Source organism: Somniosus microcephalus, chromosome 22, assembly GCF_052327205.1.
Source record: "Somniosus microcephalus isolate GS21.2 chromosome 22, FLI_Smic_1.0, whole genome shotgun sequence".
Taxonomy (NCBI): domain Eukaryota; kingdom Metazoa; phylum Chordata; class Chondrichthyes; order Squaliformes; family Somniosidae; genus Somniosus; species Somniosus microcephalus.
Genome location: NC_141008.1, coordinates 26,213,434 through 26,240,975, shown reverse-complemented (window position 1 = coordinate 26,240,975; position 27,542 = coordinate 26,213,434). Strand labels below are relative to the sequence as shown.

General features: G+C 45.8%; 1 protein-coding gene across 1 annotated transcript in view; it reads left to right on the top strand.

The window, feature by feature from the left end:
- tmem132e (transmembrane protein 132E) overlaps positions 1 to 27,542 on the top strand; it is a 1,606,823-nt gene that overhangs the window by 215,884 nt on the left and 1,363,397 nt on the right. The window contains exon 2 of the mRNA XM_085964335.1: positions 2,058 to 2,964. Coding sequence (XP_085820461.1) covers positions 2,058 to 2,964 — 907 coding nt within the window. The remainder of the gene's footprint in view (positions 1 to 2,057; positions 2,965 to 27,542) is intronic.

Below are 27,542 nucleotides of genomic sequence, written 5' to 3'. Positions count from 1 at the left end.
CTTTTCCTACATTACAAAAGTGACTAACTTCAAAAAGTGCTTCATTGGCTGTAAAATGCTTTGGGACGTCCTGAGGTCGTGAAAGACGCTGTATAAATGCAAGTCTTTTATGAATTATGTTGTAATTCATCTCACTGAAATCTTAAGTATTCTACAAAACAAGATGACTGAAATATTTCATTTGGCTCTTGGTGATACTGAGACACTCAACTAAGGTAAATGCAATAACATTTACAAACAGTGGGAAAATATCCGTGATCAAATGTCACGAGATCAAAGCTTCAGGAATACGTCCAACCAGAACTCCGACTGCCAAATAAAAATGTATTTTTGTAATTTGTCTGCTGCTACTGCCAGAAAAGCAAAATGACCAGAACAGTTAATGGGTGAGCCTGCAGTATTGTTAGATAATCAGAGCAAAATCTAGGCTTATAATTACATGTGGGATTGTCCAATCTGATAAATTAAAAAATAATTATAAAAATAAATATATTAATTTACTAAAACAATCCTGTCTGTTGATCGTACTGGCGTAAAAGTTGTGTCCATGATTTTACTCCCAGCCTTGGTTAAAAACCCATTAGGTTACATGGGTACATAAATCTTGCAGGTCATAAAAACCTATATGAAAGTATGATTTCCAAACTGGATTTTGCAGTGAATTTGTCGCTAATATATAATTTATCTTGCAAATTCAAATAGGATACAACACATTACAGTGTATTCCTACTAAAGAGTTAAGTAAACTAAGTTACACTGAGGAACAATCTGCTCTGGAAATTATATTTTGAAGGTGCCGTTTGGCTAAAGGGAAGGTTCATTCTGCACTACAGTCGATTCTTGCTGTAACAGAAACTTTTAGGAAATATCTGTATTTTCTGTAAATTCCACATACTAACGTCAAAACCCAAAGATTACTTTTCTGTAATTGTTCACCTCTGCTGTAACATTGATTTTGCTATTTCGCCTTCAACAGTACAATGCCCCAATGTTTCCTTTGCCGATGATCTTCTCGTTTATACATTCAATTAACTGTCCTAGAAATGCATTGGTGCCACGCCCGTTTTACAGCTATAAAACAGCCGCCTAAGTGTCCAGTATGCTGGGTAGTGTGTGGACGCACATTCTATGCCAGAAGTATGGTTAAAGGCTTCTCCAGGCATCCATGGTCCAAGCCTGAAACAAGTGTTAGACCCTTTGCCTATGCAAATGTGTTTGAGGCCCCTTTTCCAAAATTAATTAGCGACTGACCGCTGTATGCATACTGTGGTCAGTATTCTCAGGCGCTTGGCAGCCAAATCAGTGGTCCTCAAAGCGACCACTGGAAGTTTCATTCAGAAAGGTAAGTTTTAAATTTTTTACTTACCTTTATTGTGGACTCCTCCCAACTCCACATTAAATTTGCGTGCCGTTGCCAGCCAGCATTGGCCTATCCCGATTGCCTCCCACCCTCTCCCCCGACTCTGCTTACTGCCTGGGCTGACGTCCAAGCTGGCCATTCTTCGTTCATCCTGTGACTGGCGAGCTGCCTCTGGGACCACAACTGGCGCTCGCAGCTCTCCGGTATTAAATAGAGGCCGGCAGGCCAAGTTCGCATGGTCCTGCCATCTTAATCATTAGGCACATGCAGCCTGCGCTGCACCGGGATTGTGCTCCAATTCCTTAAGCCAATGTTTAAATAATTTTAGAAGTAAAAAGCTTAAACTATATTGCAAAATATGCTGTGAAATTTCAAAATTCTTATGCTTTTAGTTCATTACCATAAAGTCCATGAGTTATACTTTTATTATGTTACTGTCTTTTTAGTAAAATCATACGTTTATTAGGCACATTCCTTTATTTAGAACAAATTTTACTGTAATTTCTTAGTAAACTTTCAATATCTGTACCAGACTTTAAAGAAAAAACATGTTGTGCTGCTCATTACCAATTTTTTTCCTATTATCCAAGCTAATTGATATGTCAACTGTATGGAATTATTACTGGAAATTAAAAATATTTAACACTGCTTTTTATATAAAATATATATATATCAGTATTGTCTCTCTTTTTTGCAGTTCACAGCAAAGTGTTGCCTACAAGTTCAGAAAGATTGCAGAGCTCCTACACATCCTCAGCCTATCTTCCTGTGAACTACAAGCTCTCAAATGTACAGCTAGCCTTTTTCTTAAATAAAGCCAAACCAAGCCCACAATGGAACAGCACCAGCTCACTCCAGCGCTTGGAACATTTTGTTGTATTTCAGACAAAGGAACTTCCAGTGGTGAATGCTACATTAGGACCTTTCTCCGTGGATCGGACCCTCCCAAAAGATGTTCTTCATCCCACCAGTACATTGGAAGTACTGGACCGATTCACCATGAATTGGAAGGTCAGAGCCTTTATTATCCAACAGAGGGTTCCCTTTAACCAGCCACTTGTTCAAGTGCTATTCTATGTGGCAGGCCGAGATTGGGATGATTTTGATGATGTGGATAAGTTGCCATGTGCTAGACTTCATGCTTTCCGAGATGTGAGAGATATTAAGAGCTCCTGCAGGCTGAGAGGAATCTTAGCCATGTGCCTAGTGCAAGTTGACTTGCCCCTTGCCTGGTTTAGTTCTGCCACCTCAACTCTAGGAAGAAAGAAAACCATGGATAATTTGGATATAGTCAGTGAAAATCTTCAAGTTGAACTCTACTACACCTTGCATCCTCCAGATGGAAATGGAGAATGCAATGCTGGCAGTGATGCATCTTCTCGTAAAGGGAACAATGTTAGGCAGGATGGCTCTCACCAGCAGCCTCTGCTACGTATAGGAAGCATCAACTTGTACCAGCCTCTCCAAGCTCAGTTAATTCAGGAGCATAGGCTTGATGGCAATATCTTCATACGCTTGCCAGGAGGACCACTAAAACCTGGGGAAATCCTCAGTATCTCTGTGTTTCTAACACCAAATTCAACAGTGGAGCAATTCACTCTGAGGTATGGCATATTTAATTGTTTTTACTTTAGCTTGCAGGATGATTTTGAAAACCGTATATTAGTTATATATTAATCATTACAAAATGTACATAAATCACTTGTAGTTCCTGAAAACTCTACCCATAATGTCAAAACATAAAGATTACTTTTCTCTAATTTTCCTTCTCTACTGCCAGATGTTCATTCTGCTATGTCATCTTTAATGAGATAGGTCTATTTGTTTCCTGTTACGAGTTGTCTTCTCTTCTATGCAATCAATTAATGGTGACAGGATGCTGACCATTTTTCATTAATGGAAAAGGAGAAAATGTGCCTTTTTATTGTATTTAAAGAAAATGAATATCCAAGGGTATGCATGAGTTCAGTTATTTAGAGGATATAGCAGATCAGGCAACTCACAGGGAGATAGGTCTCTGATGTTTGGCATCTCCATCACCCAATGGGAAGAGAATATGTTATATTCCCCTTGTTATGACATCTACAGCAGAAAAGAGCACTTTTGAGTGACCCCACAAGGTGCTTCAGACATCTATATATCCCCAACTGACATGGCAATCTTAGACAACACTACAATCATGCACGCCATAATTGTTACTAAGCTCGGTAGGCATATAGTCAACGTAAGTATGAGCTGATGCGCTTTAACGGAAGGGTGATGCACCATTATCTGTCTCTGACCTGCTACAATTAGATAGCTTGCTTCATATTAATGGAGACAGAGCTTGGCAAAATAGCTTCGTAAAAGAAAAGTTGCTGTATGACCTACAGTCGTCCTGTGCACTACTTCCAGCCAGAACCTCAAATTGGAGAAGTAGCAAAAATTGCTTTATGCTCAAAAAGTTCTTGAAAAATGTAGGCAGAGATCAAGTCATATTTTCAGGAGAACCAAAATTTTGCAATGCTCACTGCTTTAATTTGGGAGACCTTATTACAGTATAAGCAACGCTTCGGCAAAGAAAAGGAAATATTAGTAACGATCTTCCTCTCTGGGACAGGGTCTTTACCTCTGAGGACACTTACCAAATTTTAATTAAGGTGCAGTATATACCTAATGCCTTATTCATGGATTAAGTGAAATTTATGTAGCTCCATACACAATATATTTAATAACTATGAAAGGGAGGCACTCTGGTATCTCGGCAGCATCATGTGACTTATCTAGTCAGCCCTCTTTGATGCCTGGCCATGTACGTATCAGGATACAGGACTACACTGCCCATGTACCTGCAGTGGCAATGCAGTCTAGTGAAGAGTTCTCCCAGGACTTGGAAGTCCTGAGATGGCCTCCTTGATCCCAAGAGGCTCGTGATAGCACAGCCAAGTACCACTGGCATCCCTGTCCCTTAGATATCAACTTGGCACAACATTAGGGTAGGTTAATGAACAGCACAGAGAGGCAACAGGGGTATGTACAACAGTAATAAGCATTTGATGTAAATAAATAAAATAAAACCGCTTTGTGATATGTCCCTTGTTCAAAAGTTGGCCTGATTTTTGTGTTTGACAGGATGTTGGAAGGGCATATGCCTCCTGGTTGAACTGTTGCCTCATAGACTTCTTCAGAGATATCATCGAGGAAGCATAATCTGTAGACTCTGGTGAAAGGGTATTTCATAGTTAATCTCTATTGTATTACTCTTATTCTGCATAATTTCCTTGTCCGCCTTATCCTGTTTGCCTCCATTATAGAAATACACATGGGAATACCCATAGTGAACCCCATAGTAGGTACTCCAAGGGCGAGAAGCGAAAGATTTCCTTGCCAGAAACTACCGAAAGACAGTTTACAAAATCCTTTCTTAATTGCAAATCTGAAGAGATTTTTTTATTTCTTTTGATCAAAGCTGATGGTTCAGATAAAGTTTGTGGGCACTGAAAGCCTGTGAACTCAACCACTTCGTTCAGGTAACTTACCCCTCTTCTATAGGCTTAACTCAAGTCAGGTGCAATTCTGTTGTAAATGATGACATTTCTGGGACAGTAACTTTTGCCCTCATTATTCAGTCATTTACACCTATGCACCATTTTGGCACGAGATGCATCGTCTTCTGGCAGCCAATTCTACCAGAATTTAGTGTGTATTTTAGAAAGGATGTAACTTTGCTGTATGGTAAATATGCCTGAAATTACAGTGCCTTACGTCAGAACTGTGTTACTCTTGCACCCAAAAAAATGTTGGAGTTTCGGGACCAAGGTAGACACTCTGAGAAAGCTCACTATTCACTTCATCTACTGCCCCATTATTTGATACTGCACTGGCCATGTTAGTTGTCAAGATGACCTTTGGCAGGGTAAAGTGAAAGTACCTGTTTTATACTCTCTGGATATTTGACTCGGCTAACTATACGGAACTCTGTAAGCACCTCTGTAGCATCAGATGACATGATTTCCTCATATTCTGGATGGCTGGGGGTACCAGAAAAATCTGACTGCTGATCCCTGCTATTTACATTAGGAATGCAGCCTTTGGCGGTTGCTGTCAGTTTACACATCCACATGTATCTTCTTTGGGTACAGAATTCAAGATCTCTTTGTATGCAGATAATGCATCGTGTTCTGCAAAGCCCTTCTACAAATATCTGCAATGCTTCATCTCTTTCAAAAAATTGGATAATTCTCAGTTCACGAGATGAATTAGAATAATATTGAGGTGCTTCCACTAAATATGTTGGAACTGAGTGTCAGGTGCAGTGTAAAACGGTTGGATACTACCCATTTTGTGCCACCGCCCTAAGATGAATTTCTAGGCTGCATTATTTTATGGTTAATCTACATATGTTCAGCCTGAATTGAACTTCCAAAGAGCGGGATTAAACAGAGTGTGCTTAAACGAGTGTTTTATTTGGGAATTTGGAAAGAGTGGGAATTCAAAGAAGAGGAGGAAGGAGTTGTTGCTTTTTGCCTACACTACTTGCAGTGCTTTGTGTTGCAGGTAGCTATTTAATTTCAGTACCCATAACTTAATCTAGATCAAGTAAGTAGTCAAGAAACTACACTGTAAACTAAGTTACCTAATTACAAATTTAATTCAATTTATAAAACAAGGTCATATAGGGATGGCAGGTGGTGTGCCGCAACTGCAGCATGTGGGAGTTTGTGGAGAGCATTGTGATCCCGGACAACCACGTTTGCAGTAAGTGCCTGCATCTTGAGGAATTCAGCTCTCAGTTTTTTGAGCTGGAGTCTGAGGCGCAGACATTGCAGGGCATCAAGGATGGGTGAGTTGCCTGGACACTTTGATCCAGGAGGCTGTCACACCCCCTTAAGTTAGGTAGTGGTACAGGTCTGGTTAGTGGTCAGGGACAGGAGGGCGTGACCAACTCAGGCATGTAAGGGGACCCCAAGTGCAGTGCGGGATCACCTCGGCCTTTGCCCTTGTCCAACAGGTATGAGGTTCTTGCTACCTGTGTGGATGAGGGAAAAGCCTGCTGGCTGACCATGGTGCAGGAGGCCATTCAAGCGGGGGGAGTGAAGGGGAATGTAGTTGTGATAGGGGACGGTGTAGTCAGGAGGATAGATACTGTTCTCGGCAGCCGCAACCGAGAGTTCCGAAGAGACATCTCGCGGCTGGAGAAGAACTTAGAGTGGGAGGGGGAGGATCCAGTTGTCGTGGTCCATGTAGGAACCAACAACCTAGGTAGAACTAGGAATGAGGTTCTGTTGAGGGAGTTTGAGGAGCTAGGATCCAAATTAAAAAGCAGAACTTCAAAGGTAATAATCTCTGGATTGTTATCTGAGCCACGCGCAAATTGGTATAGGGACAAAGCGATTAGAGTTTTAAATGCGTGGCTCAAAGAGTGGTGTGGGAGGAAGGGGTTTCAGTTCATGGGGCACTGGCACCAGTATTGGGGAAAGAGGGAGCTGTTCCGTTGGGACGGGCTCCACTTAAACTGGGCTGGGACCAGTGTCCTGGTGAATTGAATAACTAGGGCAGTAGACAGGGCTTTAAACTAATGAAGGGGGGGGGCGATGGGTGGGTGGGTGGGAGGAATCAGGAGTAAATTTAAAAGCTGCGAGAGAAATGTCAGGACTCCAGAGTAGAGTTTTGGGTAAAAATAAGCAGAGTGGGTCAGGAAGGGACAGAGAGAGTAACAAAGGTAATAAGGCATCAGTGACTAAGGTGACATCAGGGAAAATTAGAACAAAGTCAAAGCTAAATGCACTATATCTGAGTGTGCAAAGCATTCGCAACAAAATAGATGAATTAATAATGCAGATAGAAATTAATAGGTTTGATCTAATAGCCATTACGGAGTCGTGGTTGCAAAGTGGCCAAGGTTGGGAACTAAATATTCCAGGATACTTAACTTTTAGAAGAGATAGGCAAAATGGAAAAGGAGGCGGGGTAGCCCTGATAATAAAGGATGGGATAAAGACAGTAGAGAGTAAAAACTAATGGGACTAAAGGTAGACAAGTCCCCTGGACCCGATGGCCTGCGTCCTAGAGTCTTAAAAGAGGTGGCTGCAGAGATAGTGGATGCATTGGTTGTAATCTACCAAAATTTCCTGGATTCTGGAGAAGTCCCAGCGGACTGGAAAACCGCAAATGTAACGCCGCCATTTAAGAAAGGAGGGAGACAGAGTAGGCAACAATCAACCAGTTAGCCTAACATCTGTCATTGGGAAAATGCTGGAGTCCATCATTAAGGAAATGGTAGCAGGACATTTAGAAAATCATAAAATAGTCAAGCAGAGTCGGCATGGTTTTATGAAAGGGAAATCGTGTTTGACAAATTTGCTGGAATTTTTTGAGGATGTAACGAGCAGGGTGGTTAAAGGGGAACCAGTAGATGTCATGTATTTGGATTTCCAGAAGGCATTCGATAAGGTGCCACATAAAAGGTTACTACACAAGATAAGAGCTCATGGGGTTGGGGGTAATATATTAGCACAGGATAAATGGGTCATTTTCAGGTTGGCATACTGTAACTAGTAGGGTGCCGCAGGGATCAGTGCTGGGGCCTCAACTATTTACAATCTATATTAATAACTTGGATGAAGGGACTGAGTGTAATGTAGCCAAATTTGCTAATGATACAAAGATAGGTGAGAAAGCAAATTGTGTGGAGGACGCAAAGAATCTCCAAAGGGATATAGATAGGCTAAGTGAGTGGGCAAAAATCTGGCAGGTGGAGTTTAATGTCGGAAAATGCGAGGTTTTCCACTTTGGTAGGAAAAATAAAAAAGCAAATTATTACTTAAATGGGGAGAGATTACAAAATGCTGAGGTACAGAGGGCTCGGGGTCCTTGTACATGAATCACAAAAAGTTAGCATGCAGGTACAGCAAGTAGTTAGGAAGGCAAATGGAATGTTGGCCTTTATTGCAAAGGGAATGGAGTATAAAAGTAGGGAAGTCCTGTTATAACTGTACAGGGCATTGGTGAGACCACACTTGGAGTACTGCATACAGTTTTGGTCTCCTTATTTAAGGAAGGATATACTTGCATTGGAGGCAGTTCAGAGAAGGTTCACGAGGTTGATTCCGGAGATGAAGGGGTTGTCTTATGAAGAAAGGTTGAGCAGGTTGGGCCTATACTCATTGGAATTTAGAAGAATGAGAGGGAATCTTATTGAAACATATAAGATTCTGAAGGGGCTTGACAGGGTAGATGCAGAGAGGATGTTTCCCCTCGTGGGGGAATCTAGAACTAGGGGGCATAATTTCAGAATAAGCGGCACCCTTTTAAATCGAAATGAGGAGGAATTTCTTCTGAGGGTCGTGAATCTTTGAAATTCTCTTCCCCAGAGAGCTATGGAGGCTGGGTAATTGAATATATTTAAGGTGGAGATAGACAGATTTTTGAAAGGTAAGGGAGTCCAGGATTATGGGGAGCGGGCAGGGAAGTGGAGTTGAGGCCAAGATCAGATCAGCTATGATCTTATTGAATGGCAGAGCAGGCTTGATGGGGCCAAATGACCTACTCCTGCTCCTACATCTTCTGTTCTTCTGTTCTTATGATCTTAGCTCTGAAAATCAAGAAGTAGAATCAGTTTGGGTGGAGCTAAGAAACAGCGAGGGGCAGAAAACATTGGTGGGAGTTATTTATAGGCCCCCAAACAGTAGTTGTAATGTAGGGCAGAGTATAAATCAGGAAATTAGAGGTGCATGTAACAAGGGTAATACAATAATCATGGGAGACTTTAATCTACATATAGACTGGGCAATCCAAATTTGCAGTAATAGTGTGGAGGATGAATTCATGGAATGTATGCAAGCTAGTTTTCTAGATCAGTATGTTGAGGGACCAACTAGGGAACAGATCTAGTATTGTACAATGAGAAAGGGTTAATTAATAACCTTGTAGTAAAGGGGCCTTTAGGGAAGAGTGACCATAATATGATAGATTTTTATATTGAGTTTGAAAGTGAGATAGTTAAATCCGAAACTAAGGTCTTAAATCTAAACAAAGCAAACTTCATAGGTATGAGGGGCGAGTTGGCGAAGGTAGATTGGGAAACCACATTAAAGGTATGATGGTAGAGAAGCAATGACAAGCATTTAAAGAATTAATTCATAATTTACAACAAATATACATTCCTTAATGCACAAAAACCCCACAAGAAAAGTGGTCCAACCGTGGCTAACAAGAGAGTTAAAGATAGCATTAGATCAAAGGAAGAGGCTTATAATGTTGCCAAAAAAGAGTAGTAAGCCAGAGGATTGGGAGGATTTTAGAATTCAGCAAAGGAGCACCAAGAAATTGATAAAGAAAGGGAAAATAGAATGAGGGTAAACTAGTGAGAGACATAAAAACAGGCTGTCAAAGCTTCAAAAGGTATGTAAAAAGGATTAGCAAAAGTAAATGTGGGTCCCTTACAGGCTGAGACAGGAGAAATTATAATGGGGAATAAGGAAATGGCAGAGAAATTAAACAAATACTTTGGCCGGAATTTTGGCGGTGCTCGGGGCGGGTTTGGAGGCGGGACATCCGGCAAAATCGCAAAGATTGACAACGGGTCAGAAACCCGCTATCAAGCCGCCTCCAAACAATCTTCCCAGGTGTTGGGTCCCTGATTTGCGCCTGGACCCAACACCAAGTGGTGGGAAGAGGATTATAGGCACTGAACTGCTTTTTAACGGGTTGTTACCAGGCAGTTAGAGGCTTTTTGCAATTTTGACAGGTCTACTGCGGGCTTCCCAACATCCGGACACCACGCCAGGTAAGTGTGACGTGCTGTGGGTCTACTGTAATGTTTCTGCATTGATGACAACTGCAGAAGTGGTGTGAAGGATCCAATGGTACCCTGGTGAGTTCAAAGGTAAGAAAATGTTGGGGAAATCATTTTTAATGCATTTACACTTTTCTGTAGGTGACAAGTTTTGGATTGTGTGTATAGTCCCACCTCATTGGGAGAACCTCTCTCACCAGTGACAGATCGCTTCTGTTACCTCACCTGCAGATGCCACCTCTTCTAGCTTAAGGAGGGAGTCACTGGAGAGCCTGGGTGCAAGGGCTCACCTTTGTACAGTGATTGTCGGTGTTTGCAGCACCTCAATGCTGTCAAACACTGAAAAACCATCTGTCAATAAAAATGTGTGGCCCCTTTAAGAAAACCGGCAGATGACGTGTCATCAACTGATGTCATCTGACACCGGCTTCCTCTTAATTGACCAGCAAGCCCGCAGGGCGGGCTTAACAAGGCCAAATGATGCAAAATCGCGTCTGATGTCGTTGGGGGCGGGACTGGAACCCAGAAGGCAGCTGTCCCGTCCCCAATCCGCATCGATAGGAAAAATCGCAGCCTTTGTGTCTGTCTTCACGGAAGAAGCCACAAAAAAACTTCCCAGAAATAGTAGAGAACCAAGGGTCTAGCGAGAATGAGGAACTGAAAGAAATTATTAGTAAAAAAAAATAGTACTGTACTGGAGAAATTAATGAGACTGAAAAGCGATAAATGCCCTGGACCTGATGGCCTACATCCTATCGTTTTGAAGGAGGTGACTATAGAGATAGTGGATGCATTGGTTGTCATTTTCCAAAATTCCATAAATTCTAGAAAGGTTCCCGCGGATTGGAAGGTAGCTAATGTAACCCCACTATTTAAGAAAGGAGGGAGAGAGAAAACGGGGAAATACCGACGAGTTAGCCTGACATCAGTTATAAGGAAAATGATAGAATCTATTATTAAGGATGTGGTAACAGGGCACTTAGAAAATAATAATAGGATTGGGCAGAGTCAACACAGATTTATGAAAGGGAAATCGTGTTTGACGAATCTGTTAGAATTTTTTGAAATTCTAACAACTAGCATATAAGGGGGAACCAGTGGAAGTGGTATACAGTATTTGGATTTTCCGAAGGCATTCGATGTGGTGCCACACAAGAGGTTATTGAACAAAATTAGGGCTCATGGGAATGGGGTTAATATACCAGCATGGATTGAGGAATGGTTAGCAGACAGAAAACAGAGAGTAGGAATAAACTGGTCATTTTCGAGTTGGCAGGCTGTAACTAGTTGTAATAAGGATCAGTGCTTGGGCCTCAGCTATTCACAATCTACATCAATGATTTGGATGAGGGGACCAAATGTAATATATTCAAGTTTGCTGAGGATACAAAGCTGGGTTGGAATGTAAATTGTGAGGAGGATGCAAGGAGGTTTCAAGGGGATATAGACAGGCTAAGTGAGTGGGCAAGAACATGGCAAATTGAATATAATGTGGAGAAATGTGAAGTTATCCACTTTGGTAGCAAAAATAGAAAATAATGTTTTTTTAAATGGTGAGAGATTGGGAAATGTTGGTGTTCAGAGGGACCAGGGTGTCCTTGTACATGAATCACTGAAAGTTAACATGCAGTTACAGCAAGCAATTAGGAAAGCAAATGGGATGTTGGCTTTTATTACAAGAGGATTTGAGTATAAGAGTAAAGACTTACTGCAATTATATAGGATCCTGGTGAGACCACACCTGGAGTATTGTGTACAGTTTTGGTCTCCTTACCTAAGGAAGGATATACTTGCCATTGAGGGCGTGTAACAAAGGTTCACCACCTGGGATGGGGGGATTGTCCTATGAGGACAGATTGAGTAGACCAGGCCTATATTCTCAAGTTTAGAAGAATGAGAGGTGATCTCATTGAAACATACAAAATTCTTACAGCGCTTGACAAGGTAGATGCAGGGAGGATGTTTCCCCTGGTTGTGGGAGTCTCGAACCAGGGGTCGGCCATTTAGGACTGAGATGAGAAATTTCTTCATTCAGAGGGTGCTGAATCTTTGGAATTCTCTACCCCAGAGGGCTGTGAAGGCTCCGTCATTGAATATATTCAAGACAGAGATTGATAGATTTTTGAATATTAAGGGATATGGGGATAGTGCAGGAAAGTGGAGATGAGCTAGAAGATCAGCAATGATCTTATTGAATGGCAGAGCAGGCTCGAGGGGCCAGATGGCCTACTCCTGCTCCTATTTCTTGTGTTCTTAGGATTTACATAGGCATATGTATTGTACTCCACGTTTATCAGGTAGCTGAGGTTAATGTCTAGGAAACTACAGTCATTAAAAAAATACTTGGACAGCTGAAAGATCCCTTTTCTTTCCCTCCGAGGCAAAGGTAATGTGGCTACAATGGAATATGATGCTCCACCTAAACTATATTTTCATGATGCTGTCAGTTGAGATCCCTTTGCATCATGTCCGTGGCTGGCTGATCCTATAGAAGAGGGGAGGGGGTGTGGGGGACAGTCTCATTGAAAGCATTGTTCTGTGCCCCACTGCAGATTTGAGGTTTGTCCGGTCACATGATTTATATCCATTCTTGTAAATAGATAGGTTAACTGGTCTTAATGTTTAAAACTCTGAGGAAGTAGCCATATGGAGTAACTTGCATTTTTGCATAGGTCATACACCTTTTTAATTTAATAGAATAGGAAATGGATCATGGGAGCAGGCTGCAGTAAGAGCTATTTAAAAGCTCACTTTTTGCAAAGTCTAGGGAGAATATTTTTGCTCAAAGTTCTCCCTAAGCAATTACATATTTAATTTAAACAATATATATTAATAGAAGTACTACTAAGCTTTTGTTTGGCAAATATCAAATTTTTGACATTCCATATCAGATCATCTTGTCAATATGTCTGCAATGGCTCTGCTGATTGCAAAAAGGGCTGCAGTTTAAGACTGGCCTGATCTGAAGTTGCCTAAACTTGGGAAAACATGGAATTAGCTGAGTATGTCGCATATTCAGCAGGTAACTTGCAATAATGCTCAAGTTGGAGGGCGGGATATTGCATGAAGCTTTTCTTGGGCCAGTATGTCCTGTCTTCTCACTGCATAGAGGGTGTGAAGTGGCATCTACTGGAGCCTTGCTAGGATTTAATAGAATTCACTTTCAAGAATTTAAGGAGAATGGGGACAAAAACAATAATTTCCCTTTCCCAAAATTCATATCCATCTTAAAATATCTATGAAAAAAATAAGTTTTGTAATCTATTGATATATTGTGCTCCTCTATGCTTATTAGAATGTGGATTACTTGATCTTAGAAGAAAACCATCAGAAATTGTTCCAGGACCAGGTGCTTTACATAAAAAGGAGAAATCTGTAAAGTATGATACAGTAACTTTCTAAAAGCTGCAGCAAATTCTAGTACAAAAGCAAAATACTGCAGATGCTTGTAGGGGGTGGTGTTTGGGGTCAGCTTCACCTCTGACTTATGAGCGGTTCGAATCGCTCCCACTCCCTTGGTTCTAGACCTTGGACTTATTTGGGGGTTGTGACAAAAGTGCAGCAGACAACTGGTTTTGGTGCAAGAAACTTTGATCTTTATTCAAGAGAGAAAATATAACAACAATCTTAACACTCTAATAAAATGGGGAACACTTCGATACACACGAGGGAAATTACAGTAGAAAAATACCTCACCCCTCCCAATCTTTACTAGCTAAGTTGAGCTCTAGAGGACCAGGGATAATGCTCACCAAACGGATCCTTGACAGTTGAGCTGCTTCGCGGTTTTGGGGTTCGCTGGATGTGTTGGTTGGTGCCTGCCGTACCCTGGTTGGTTGTTTCGTAAGGCCCTTGTTGCCGCAAGGTGTCTGATGGTCACTGAAACTGTTGTTCTGGTTTCTTCTTGTGTGTTGACCTGCTTCCAGAACTGTGAACTTCTTCCAACTCGATGAACTCCTGAGAACTGCAGAGCTTGTAGAGAACTTGTTGTAACTGTGTAACTGCTGAACTCTGTCACTGCTGAACTGAACTGTACTGTCTTCTTGAGAAAACAGGCCTTCAATTATACTAATTGGGGCCTCCTAATCTGCGCGCCAAATCAATCCCGGTTTATTGTTAGATTTTGGCGGGCTCATTAATAGTAACTTGTTTATGAATGTGTGAAGTGGTTTCGGGATGGTTCCATGAGCTGTTGAGCTCTTACTTGATTGTAATCATTGTGTTCCGGTTTCGAGTTTCCTGACTGGGCCTGAGATTTCTACGGAGTTGCGCCAGGTGATTTGTTTTATGCATGTTTTGGATGGGTCCTGTAATTTGGGTGAGGACTGCTCTTCCGTGGGCCTATTGTTAGAATGTAAATTGTCTGATAGGGGCTGAGTGACGTTAGACAGTTCCCCAGACAGCTTGATTAACTGATTAACTCCAGTACTCAAACTGTCTATTACAGAGGTTGATCCCATTTCCTGTTGCAGCCTTTGCTTTACAAGCTGAAACATGCCTTTTAAAATGACAAATCTTGGTTCTTGACCTTGAATCTCCCTCTGTTAGGCCCAATATTTTATCACCCTGAAGTGGTTAGAAAAGAGTCCAAAGTCCTTTTCTTTATGGTTTTTCTGAGTTTTGGGGGATCTGTGAATTTTGAGAATCTTACAGTCTCCCCTGTGATACTTTACTTGCTAGAGTATCATACTGGGTGAGCGAAATTCTTGATCCTCGAGAGCCAACCTTCCCCTGTAGTTTACCTATCTAAGACCCAAAACATACATTCCCCCAAGCACGGAGGGGGTCCAACACCCCTGCACCACTTGGAAAATATATATGGTACATACATAGAAAAATAATACACGGTCACAAAACTTTATTTTTAATAACGATTAAGGCTGGTCCCATACTTGGTCATAGACTTTATTCTAACGTTCGTCCCATGCTCTCTCATGTCGGGATCAGAGCATTCTGTCCCTCCCCCTGCACTTTGTGCACAGTAAGTAGGAGACTATACCGAGCTGGCAGACCACTAAAATATGGGAAGCCATTCAGATCCAGGAAGGGACCTCTATATTTTTGAAAATATCCTGCCGGGGTGGATCTATGATATCCGAAATCTCGGCCCCTATCTCGACTGTCTTTTGTTCTAGAGTATAGAAATGTTTTTGTGATACTTCTACAGCTTTGAGTAGGGCGGTAAGATGTTCGGATAGAGGGGGAATTTTATAGCCGAAGAATGTGACATAGTCTTGCAGGTTGGTTATGTTTTCCCCGACAGTGGGGTGAACAGTGGAGGGTTCAGGAATGGGGACAATCCGTTCCTGGGCCACTTGAACTTCTGCCTCGGGTTTAAAGCAGAAACTGCTGTCACTCACCGGACACCAGATGTGCTGTCCATGCTGGTAGTGGGGCGCACTTGTGGTGACACAATATGTCCCACCCACTATGAATGCTACCTGTGGGGGAACATGGCCTTGTGCCATTACCTCCATGGTACAGTTAATAGGTCGTGCGCCAGCAGCTTTAAACCCGCACTGTGGTCTAGAATAGGCGTTCAAGTGCTAGGGACACAGTATTATGTGTGCACCCCGGCTCTGGCACCCGGAGAGGTCTGTACCTGTCATCGCGTGCTCCCACTTTATGACATAAGGTGGGACCGCTGCGAAACGGACGTGTGCACCTCCCTGAATAATCCCAATGTTCTCCACCCTGCAGGTCGGGCTGTCCCACCCATGACCGGCATCCTCACTACTATCCCCATGATAGTGTGATTGGAATGCCCGCAATCTACTGGGACAGGGTAGGCTTCAGAGGGTAGGCAGAGCTGACACGGGCTCAGCGAATTGCTAAACGGGTGGACAGCCGCGAGGTGCTTGTTGCTGATCCAGGAGGGGACTAAACCTTGTTTTAAATCCTCTAGGTTGCTGCGGCCCTCGCCCAGCAACCATACCCCGTTTAGTGCACACACCTCATTCTGTGCAGCCTGATCCGAAGTATTCCTGTCCTCCTGTATGAGTGCATTTACTGTTCTTGCGTGTCTTTCTAGCTCAGCAATGATCTCCTTTAAATGGACCGTCATAGCTTGGTCCTCGTGTAGCTCTGAGCCTAACACTGTGTTTTCTTCCGTTAGGATCTTTCGTAGTTGGGTTTTTAGACCATTTATTTGTGTTTGCAGTTCCATATCATCCAGGCTATTTATTACTGAGGATCCTGTATTGTAGGTTGTGAAAATAACCTTCCAGGTTCCCCTTCTTTGTCTCCCTGCGCCCATAGTGTGCACAGCATGTAATGTGTACAGCTCTGCTTTGTCTATGTTGGCAAAGTTGAATTCGTAGAATTTCCTAAACATTTCTTTTAGCAGGGCCTGGTATAGCTGTTCTGTCTCCTTACAGCACCATTCAGGTAAGTGTACTTCGGTAAGGTTTAGGATAACTGAAGCTACTGCAAAGTGTACCCCCTGGTATAGTACCTTTTCGGTCGGCACTAGCACTATCCCATTCCCTGGTCCCTTGGTGGTGGTAGGACACCTCTCTATTACTGTCCATGATGTCGTGGGCAGGGGCTTTCGGGTGCGTGCTACAAGTTCGGTGGCGTTGACTGGAATCAGGGAGTGTGGGACCGCGCACGCATGCAGGCTAGAATCCCACCCCATCCCCTTCCTGGTATCTTGCCATTGTCTGGAGAAGATGATGGATATGCCTGTGGGGCAGGCTCTCTCTCATCCCCACATGCAGATATAGATTCCCTGTTCCGATTCCCACCACTTATCCCAACACACACTCACTCCCCCTTGGGTCCCCGTTATCGTCCGGTAGGTGTCGTTCTCCACTCGGCTGTACGGTCCCCTATGTCGCTGCTGAGCTTCCTGAGCCACCACCACCTATCCAGGGGAATCCGTCCCTTGCATGTGAGACACACACGTTTCCCCTCAGTGACACTGACCCTTGTAGCAACGACCTGTATCCTGGGGCACGGGATGGAGGCCTCCCCGTAGGTGAACCCGGTCTGGCTGGAGTATTGTGTAGAGTTAGACCCCAGCCACCCTGGCCACCTTCCCTCATGGAAGTAAATAGCGAGCTCCTCCACACCCTGTTCTCCACCCCCAGTGGTAACGATCGGCGCTCTCTCTCCCGAGCACCCATAAATGTGGGAGTCCTCCACGTCACCTCGGGCACTGATGCTCACCCCTACCAGGGCGAGCAGGAGCAGAACCCTCCTCATGCCGATTTCCTCTCTGTAGGGACACGCAAAACAGATAGCCATGTCCCGAGAAGGTTCTCTGGCTTGACAAGTGATCGAGTCTCGAATTTAAACTTACTTATTGTAAAATAATTATAAAATAATAAACCTAAAACTACCAAAACTGTAAAAACACCTAACATTCATCAGAAAAGCTATGTACATCCGCCGCCCGTCTCCGGGAGGCCAGGCTAATGCCTGTTCGGCCTCTGTCTTGGGCGGCTTCTGGGCAGCTTGTACGCCTGGGTGTAAGGTGGCCTGTACCGCCGGGCCTGGAGAGTCCTTCTTAAAACAACTGGGAGTTTCCCTGAATCCCAGATGATCGGGGGAGTGTCTCCTCCTGTACGACAGCACACTACCCCCTTCGGTGTCGCTGCTGAGTCCCTGTCCTATCCTGTGGGTTCCTCACAGCCTGAGGCCGCAGGCTGGGGACCCCTCTCGTTCTCTTTGCCCACCGCTACCTCTCCTATGAGTCCCTCACCGTTGGAGGCTGCAGGCTGGGGATCCCTATTCCTAGAATGATCCCTGACCTTGGGCATTCTTTTTCGGGTTGTGACCCTTCTGGGGCTGAACCATTGAAACTGATGCGCTGGTGACCACGGTAGTTTTGGCTGTGGTGTGCGAGGAGACCTTCTTAAGGCTCCAGCTACCGGGGGTGTGTCCGAGTCCCAAATAATTGGTGGGATGGCCCCTTCAGTGACACAAGCCACTGCCCCCACCGGTGCGGTCTGTGAGTCTTGATGTGCCTCAATAATTCCGAGACTCGAAGTTAGCAGAACAAAAACAAGGCTTTTATTAACTTAGAAAGTAACACGTAAGAGAGAGAGATGTCTTCCTTCTGGAGACTGAGGCCAGACTGAAGCTAGCTTACAAACGGGGCCAGGTATGGGCGGAGCCCTACACACAGCACATTCCAGTATACAATACAGCACATTCCAGTACACAATACAATGAGGTCTGGGGGAAGGGAAATGACACTGAAACCGATCTCAGTCACAGGCAGTGGTGAATGGAATATTTCATCACATTCACCCCTTCTATAGATTTAGTCTGTTCGGGGGTTTGATAGTCCTCTGCGACCGACGTGGCTGTTGCGGTGCCGCGGGTGTCGGCTGGGTGTCCCCGGTAGCCTCCTGGGTCTCTGCCGGGGGTGCCGCCAAGGTTGTTGGAGGGGTAGTTGGTGGGGGTGCCGTTGGTCGGTATTCTTCCGGGGTTGATGAAAGAGTAGTGGGTGGGTAAGAGTTACTGTGATCGTCGTTGCCGCTATTGCCGTGGTTGTTGTCGATGCCGGCTGGGGCGACGTCTTTTATGGACACGGTGTCCTCCCTTCCGTCGGCGTGCCGGACATATGCGTATTGGGGGTTGGCGTGGAGTAGGTGTACTGGCTCCACGAGAGGGTCCGTCTTGTGGCCCCTCACATGCCTTCGCATGAGTACCGGACCTGGGGTGGAGAGCCATGACGGCATGGATACGCCTGAGGTGGATTTCCGGGGAAAGACAAACATTCGTTCATGAGGCGTGGTATTAGTGGCCGTACACAATAGCAACCGTATCGAATGGAGCACATCCGAGAGGACTTCCTGCCAGCGGGAGATAGGGAGGCCCTTGGTCCTTAGAGCTAGAGTGACTGCTTTCCATACTGTCCCGTTCTCTCGCTCCACTTGGCCGTTACCCCGGGGGTTGTAGCTGGTGGTACGGCTCGTGGCGATCCCCTTGGACAGCATGTACTGGCGTAGCTCTTCACTCATGAAGGACGCCCCCCTATCCGTATGGATGTAGCTCGGCATACCGAACAGGCAGAACAGGCTGTTGAGGCATTTAATGACCGTGGCGCTGGTCATGTCTGGGCAGGGGAAGGCGAATGGGAACCGGGAGTATTCGTCCACAATGTTCAGGAAGTAAACATTGCGGTCGGCGGACGGGAGGGGGCCCTTGAAATCTAAGCTGAGCCGCTCAAAGGGCCGTGTAGCTTTGATTAAGTGGGCTCTATCTGGGCGGTAGAACCGAGGCTTGCACTCAGCGCAAGTGCGGCAGTTCCTGGTCAGGGACCGAACTTCCTCAATCGAGTAGGGTAAGTTACGGGACTTTATGAAGTGGAACAGCCGCGTGACCCCTGGGTGGCAGAGGTCGTTGTGGAGGGTCTGTAGCCGAACCCCGGTGGCGCTGGCACACATCCCTCGTGAGAGGGCGTCAGGGGATTCGTTAAGGGCCCCTGGCCGGTAAATTATGTCGTACTCGAAGGTGGAGAGCTCGATCCGCCACCTAAGAATCTTATCATTTTTAATCTTCCCCCTCTGTTTATTATTGAACATAAACGCTACCGACCGCTGGTCGGTAAGTAGGGTGAAGCGTTTGCCGGCTAGGTAGTGGCGCCAGTGGCGCACTGCCTCCACGATGGCTTGGGCCTCCTTTTCCACGGAGGAGTGTCTGATCTCGGGCCCTTGGAGGGTCCTCGAGAAGAAAGCTACGGGCCGCCCCGCCTGGTTGAGGGTGGCCGCCAAGGCGAAGTCAGACGCATCACTTTCCACTTGAAATGGAGTGTTCTCGTCCACTGCCTGTAGCGTGGCCCGCTCAATATCCTGCTTAATGCTTTTGAAGGCGGCGTGGGCCTCAGCAGAGAGCGGGAAAGAGGATGCTTTCAAGAGGGGGCGGGCTTTGTTGGAGTAGTTGGGGACCCATTGGGAATAATAAGAAAATAACCCCAGGCACCTTTTCAGGGCTTTGGGAGTGTTGGGCAGGGGCAGCTCCCGTAGGGGGCGCAATCGGTCGGGGTCTGGCCCGATTTCCCCATTCTCCACCACGCTGCCTAGTATGCAGAGGCGCGTGGTGTTGTAAACGCACTTGTCCTCGTTGTAGGTGAGGTTGAGTTTTTGTGTGGTTTTCAGGAACCTCTCGAGGTTCGAGTCGTGATCCTGCTGGTTGTGACCGCAGATGGTGACGTTGTCGAGGTAGGGGAAGGTTGCCTGCAAGTGGTGGTCATCGACCATGCGGTCCATCTCCCTTTGGAAGACCGAGACCCCATTCGTCACCCCAAAGGGGACTCTGAGGAATTGGTAGAGGCGTCCGTTCGCCTCGAAGGCGGTGTACGGGCGGTCCTCTGGTCTGATAGGGAGCTGGTGGTACGCTGACTTGAGGTCGATGGTGGAGAACACCCGGTATTGGGCGATTTGGTTCACCATTTCTGATATGCGGGGTAGCGGGTAGGCGTCTAGTTGGGTGTACCTGTTGATCGTTTGACTATAGTCGATCACCATCCGTTTCTTCTCGCTACCCCTTACCACTACCACTTGGGCGCGCCACGGGCTGTTGCTGCGTTCAATAATGCGCTCTTTCAGGAGCCTGTCTACCTCGGTCGCGATAAACCGCCTGTCCTCCCAGCTGTACCTCCTGCTTTTGGTCGCTATTGGCCGGCAGTTAGGGGTAAGGTTCGCGAATAGCGAAGGCGGCTTTACCTTCAGGGTAGCCAGACCGCACACTGTGAGGGGCGGCTGGGACCCACCGTACTTGAGCGTGATGCTTTGGTGGTTGCACTGGAAATCCAGGCCCAAGATCACGCTCGCACATAGGTTCTTCATGATTAATACTTTAAAATTATCATATACGGTTCCGTTAACGCACAATTGTACCGTGCAGTAACCCAGAATGGTCGATGTCTGGGTTTTATCAGCCATAGAGATGGTACCCTGAGTAGGGACCACCTTTAGGGAGAGTTGCTGTGCCAGTTCTGGGTGGATAAAGCTCTCCGTGCTTCCACTGTCAATTAAGCATTTAACCCGGCACCCGTTTACCTCGATGTCCACCATTGATCTGGATAGCGGGTGCGGCCTGGTCTGGTCCACTGTGACCGATGCCACTGTAGGGCCCTGATCGATACAAGATGGCGTCCACGCTGTCTGCTCACAAGATGGCGGACCCCACGAGGTCGGGCAAGATGGCGTCCAAGATGGCCGCTCCCACGGCGCACACGCGGCGGTGGCGGGTTTTCCGGCGGTTGGTTTTCCGGCGGGGTTCCCTCTGCACACCTTCCCGAAGTGCCCCTTCTTACCGCACTTAAAGGAGGTGGTGCCTTTCGCCGGGCACAGGTTTCTGGTGTGCTTTGGCTGCCCGCAGAAGTAGCAGTTGGGTCCCTGACGCGTCGCGGCTGTCGTAGGGCTTCTGGGGGGAGAGCGGGGCCCAGCCGGTGTCGGGCTGTCGGGCGGGGAAGATGCCTTCCAAGATGGCGGCGCCCTCGGTGCACACGTGGCGGCGTGGACGGCGCGGGCTGAAGAGTAGGCGTCCGAGTTTCTCTGGGCCACATCCAGGGATCGCGCGGTGCCCGCAGCCTGTTTCAGGTCCAACCCCGTTTTTTCCAGCAGTCTTTGCCGGATGTAAGTGGAGCTGAGGCCTGTGATGAAGGCATCGCGAACAAGCTCGTCAGTGTACACCGTGGCTTTTACATCTCGGCACTTGCAGTCTTTGCCAAGCATTTTCAGGGTGCTTAGGAACTCCTCCACCGATTCCCCAGGTCGCTGTGCGCGGGTAGCGAGCAGGTGCCTAGCATACACCTCATTCGTAGGCTGCTGGTAATGCGCCTTTAAGATGTCGCAGGCGGCCAGGTACGTCTCGGCGTCTTGGATGAGGGGGTAAACCCGGTGGCTTACCCAATTCCGCAGAATTCCGAGTCTCATCCTCGCAGCGTCCGTAGCGTCTTTGACGGCTGCGGAATTGTCCAGGAAGAATTCCATACACTCAAACCAGTGTCCGAAGCGTGCTGATGCGTCCGGAGCATGTTGATCCAAATCCAAACGTTCGGGTTTCAGGAGTTGATCCATAGTGTTGAAAAATAAGTTAATAAAATTGATGTGCCTCAATAATTCCGAGACTCGAAGTTAGCAGAACAAAAACAAGGCTTTTATTAACTTAGAAAGTAACACGTAAGAGAGAGAGATGTCTTCCTTCTGGAGACTGAGGCCAGACTGAAGCTAGCTTACAAACGGGGCCAGGTATGGGCGGAGCCCTACACACAGCACATTCCAGTACACAATACAATGAGGTCTGGGGGAAGGGAAATGACACTGAAACTGATCTCAGTCACAGGCAGTGGTGAATGGAATATTTCATCACAAGTCTGCCACAGCTGCTGGCTGAGGATCTCTATCCTTAACCTTATCCTCTGCTTCCTGACCCTCCTCATCCCATTCCACCGGGTTTCCCCTGGTGCCATTGAACAGACCATGCTTCTGGCCTCAGACAAGGTTTGGGTCAATTTTTTAATCCTTTCTTCGCAGGGACCGTGATCAGAGTCTTTATAACCCCTACTTCTAGCTACCTTATGAGCTATTTTAATGTCCCTTAGCTGACCCTCCAAACCGTCAGCTCTCGTTGTTAATCTTGCGTTCTCCTCCCATAAGGCCTGTTCATTTAACCTGGCCTCCGTAACCTGGCACCGCAGGTATTCCCCCATATTACGGGAGGTCTCTTCCTGGGTGCGTCTTTCAAGGGGACACGGGTAGACAGGCTGCGCTGGTTCTAGTCATAGGTCTGGGTTGTATGGGACAGATGGGGTTAAAACACCAGTGGTGGTGGCTACCTTCCCTGGGCCATTTAATAAAGCTCAGATCACAGCTACGACTGAGTCTAACGTGGGGGGGAAGAGGTCGGTGTTTCTGTTCTTGGGGCAGGAACTGGGGTGTTCTTTCCTATGTTATCCTTCCACGGATTCCTACAGTCCCTTCACCAATGCCCATTCTTCCCGCACCCGAAGCAGTTGCGCTTCGTATCGGAAGGGTTACCCCCATCCTGGTGCCATTTTTTATTACTAGGTTTCATTTCATGTACCTTTCCTTTTGGTGGGCGTTCTTCTATCCCTCTACCGTTCCAGTAAGCCAGGGTCAGTTGTCTGACCACTGTATCCTCGGTGACCTGGGGGCCTTTCGGGTCAAACCAAAGCTCAGCCTTGGCTCTGATCCGTGGCAAGCTGTTTGCCACCTGGCTTCGGAGCCAGTGGGTCAGCTCGTCCTGATTCAGGTGAGTCCGGTCGAGAACCCCATTACAGGCACTCTTGTACACAGGCCACAGTCGGTCTGCGAAAGCCTGTGGGGTCTCCCCTGCTAGCTGTGTTTCCTCTCCACCCGGGAGAAGGGACTACCATCATTCATACCCATGGCCTCCAGAACTTCCTCCTGGATAGCAGCGTATCTGCCCTGCCCTTTTTTACTCTCCGCAGAGAGGGACTGGTAGAGGTTGCCATCCAGGGAAAAAAGGAGCATTTTTGCCATCTCTGCGTCATCGCAGTCGTTGATGCCTGCTGCCTGTTCCACTTCCATGAAGTGGACCGAGGGGTCCCCCTTTTGGGTGAGCTTACTCAGGTGGCTTATCATAGCCCTAAACTGTTGGGTGCCATGGGGAGCCACGAATTGGCTTTCAAGGGGTCCTTGACCCCCACCACCGCCGGGCGGGCCAAACTTTTGCTACCGGACACATCGGCCCTGGCCCCGACCTTTCCTGCATTGGTTCGCCCACCCCTCCCTGCTGCCAAACCGAGTTAAAACCCGGCACCACAGGTGGTGGTGGTTGTGTGCACTCCCTGTCGGCCTCACAAATTGTCCGTCCCTCCTGCTGCCAAACCGGGTCGTTCCCCGGCGCCACAGGTGGCGTCCGAACAGTTTCCCCTTGCACTTTCAGGTCCACCCGGGCTTATCAGGCATACCATACTTTTGGCCCTGGACAGAGCAAGGTTCAAACTCTCGATTTGTTTCTGGCAGGGGCCGTGAGCTCCCACCTCATACCTCCTAGTGCTTGCTATCTTGTAAGCTGCCTGGACGTCTCTCAACCTCTCCTCCTGCTCTCTTACTTGCTTGGCAAGGCGGGCGTTCTCTTCCCGTAACACCAGTTCACTGATTTTAGCTTCGGTGACCTGACACCGAAAGTATTCCTGTCTGTTTCTTTACTGTCTGCATTTTTTCCTGATTTTGGATGGTTAGTTCTGCCAATAATTTTTCCCCTGCTAGAGCCCTTGCGTGAGACAGTTGAGCTGTTTCCCGCAGCTCTTCTGCCAGTGCCTCAACGCATTTGTCTAAAAGCTGGATCTGTCGCTGGGAGCATACCAACCAGATGGCTTTCTCCACAGATTTCTTGTGGTCCTTGCTCTCAGTCCACTTGGCTGCAGCGTCCATTGGATGCTCAGCGCGCAACAGACTGAGCACCCATTTCTTTGTTATATTTACTTTCTCGAACACATAAGAGGAAATCCTCTCTTCCATCTTATTTCTCTCCTCAAAAACAGTGTCCACTGTATCACATCCCTTTTGCCAAGCTCCTGCCACGGTCGCCATTATGTAGGGGGTGGTGGTGTATGTCAGCTTCACCTCTGACTTATGAGCGGTTCGAATCGCTCCCACTCCCTTGGTTCTAGACCTTGGACTTATTTGGGGGTTGTGACAAAAGTGCAGCAGACAACTGGTTTTGGTGCAAGAAACTTTGATCTTTATTCAAGAGAGAAAATATAACAACAATCTTAACACTCTAATAAAATGGGGAACACTTCGATACACACGAGGGAAATTACAGTAGAAAAATACCTCACCCCTCCCAATCTTTACTAGCTAAGTTGAGCTCTAGAGGACCAGGGATAATGCTCACCAAACGGATCCTTGACAGTTGAGCTGCTTCGCGGTTTTGGGGTTCGCTGGATGTGTTGGTTGGTGCCTGCCGTACCCTGGTTGGTTGTTTCGTAAGGCCCTTGTTGCCGCAAGGTGTCTGATGGTCACTGAAACTGTTGTTCTGGTTTCTTCTTGTGTGTTGACCTGCTTCCAGAACTGTGAACTTCTTCCAACTCGATGAACTCCTGAGAACTGCAGAGCTTGTAGAGAACTTGTTGTAACTGTGTAACTGCTGAACTCTGTCACTGCTGAACTGAACTGTACTGTCTTCTTGAGAAAACAGGCCTTCAATTATACTAATTGGGGCCTCCTAATCTGCGCGCCAAATCAATCCCGGTTTATTGTTAGATTTTGGCGGGCTCATTAATAGTAACTTGTTTATGAATGTGTGAAGTGGTTTCGGGATGGTTCCATGAGCTGTTGAGCTCTTACTCTGTAAGTGCTCATTGAGTGTGGTTTCCCTCAACAGTAAGGAGTGTCTCCCATTATCAGACCTTCCAACCTGAGAGATGTTTTGAGGGTGCAGACTCTTGCCAACTGCTCAAAGCATAAGATGTAGCTAAATTGTCTGAGATTTAAGAATTGCTTTAGGCTTCCTTAAAATGTTGGTATTCAAAAACACTTTATTTATTCTGTTTAATACAACATACTCCATGAAACTAATTGAGGGAAATAAAGTACATGCAGGTAACTCTTCAGAAATCAGTGTGTTACTCATGAAATGCAGATAATTAGAAAAGTCTGTTGTCAATTACTTTTTTTAAACTCAAATTATTGATTGGCTTTGGTAGGAGAAAAAAGTACACTCCTCCATCCCCGTCATGTACAATTTGAGATGAGTACAAGTACATGATCTGCAGCAATGCCTATCCTGTTCAAAATTTGTATTTCTTTTGCAGAGTAAATGAAACATCATTCCATTATTTTTTTTTACTGAGAAATTGAGGTCATAGTGCAGGGCACCCCAAGATTGAACAGAGTAGGAAGGAAGATGAGGTAAGCTTGGCTGTTCACCTTTAGATTATCAGAAAGGGTAGGATTTAGGGGACTCCATGGCATTCAGGTTCTGGCAAAGAGGTGTTTATAACCATGAAGAGGAACCTTTTCCAGTGGCTGAAGGGTCAATAACCAGAGGGAACACATTGAAGGTGATTGGCAAAAGAACCAGAGGAGACATGAGGAAAATCCTTTTTACGTAACGAGTGTTTAGGATTTGGAATGCACTGCATGATAGGGTGGTGGATACAGATTCACTGGTAGCCTTCAAAAAGGAAATTTGATAAATACTTGAAGGAGAAAAAAATTGCAGGGATATGGGGAAAGAGCAGGGGAGTGGGACTAACTACATTGCTCTTTGAAAGAGCCGACACAGACTCGATGGGCCGAATGGCCTCCTTCTGTGCTGTACTATTCTATGATTCTACATGATTGTAGTCATTGTGTTCCGGTTTTGAGTTTCTTGACTGGGCCTGAGATTTCTACGGAGTTGGGCCAGGTGATTTGTTTTATGCATGTTTTGGATGGGTCCAGTAATTTGGGTGAGGACTGCTCTTCCGTGGGTCTATTGTTAGAATGTAAATTGTCTGATAGGGGCTGAGTGACGTTAGACAGTTCCCCAGACAGCTTGATTAACTGATTAACTCCAGTACTCAAACTGTCTATTACAGAGGTTGATCCCATTTCCTGTTGCAGCCTTTGCTTTCTTTACAAGCTGAAACATGCCTTTTAAAATGACAAATCTTGGTTCTTGACCTTGAATCTCCCTCTGTTAGGCCAATATTTTAACACCCTGAAGTGGTTAGAAAAGAGTCCACAGTCCTTTTCTTTAGGGTTTTTCTCCAAGTTTTGGGGGATCTGTGAATTTTGAGAATCTTACGTGCTGGAAATCTGAAATAAAAACAGAAAATCGACCTGAAATGTTAACTCTTTCTCGCTCCACAGATGCTGCCTGACCTGCTGAGTATTTCCAGCATTTTCTGTTTTTATAGCAAATTCTAGTACAGTAGATCGCTAGGTTTTCTCCATTTGATAATCCTAGCTTCTGTTGCTGTGTATTAATAAAAAAAAACATTTTCTGAAGTGATAGACTGTCATTTACTCAAAGAAAAACAGTGATTTCAGTAGTTAGACAGGCAGTTCTCAGGAGTGTGTAGTACTTCTAGAAGTCCCTCATGCAAAAAAGTTTCAAAACCAGTGGCCTTACATGGTCATGGAAACTAGTTACTGAATTAATTTTCAGATTTTATTCGTGGAAGGTCTTACTGATTAGTTTTCTGGTTTCATGTGTAGATCAGCTGTTGGAGTGTTGCAGAACTGGTTATGAGTTCTACACTTGGCACTGTTGAGCAAACCACTTTTGACATAAAATCTGTCAAATTGATGTAAACCAATGAGAATATCTTTCTCCTTTTCTCCCAACAATGGGAAAAAATACTAATCCCTAGGCTATTTAGCTCCTGGCTTGACGCATCTCAAAACAGGATCAGTGATGCTGAGGTACTGAAGCTGCATCCCACCTTCTACAGCACCAATACAGTGTTCT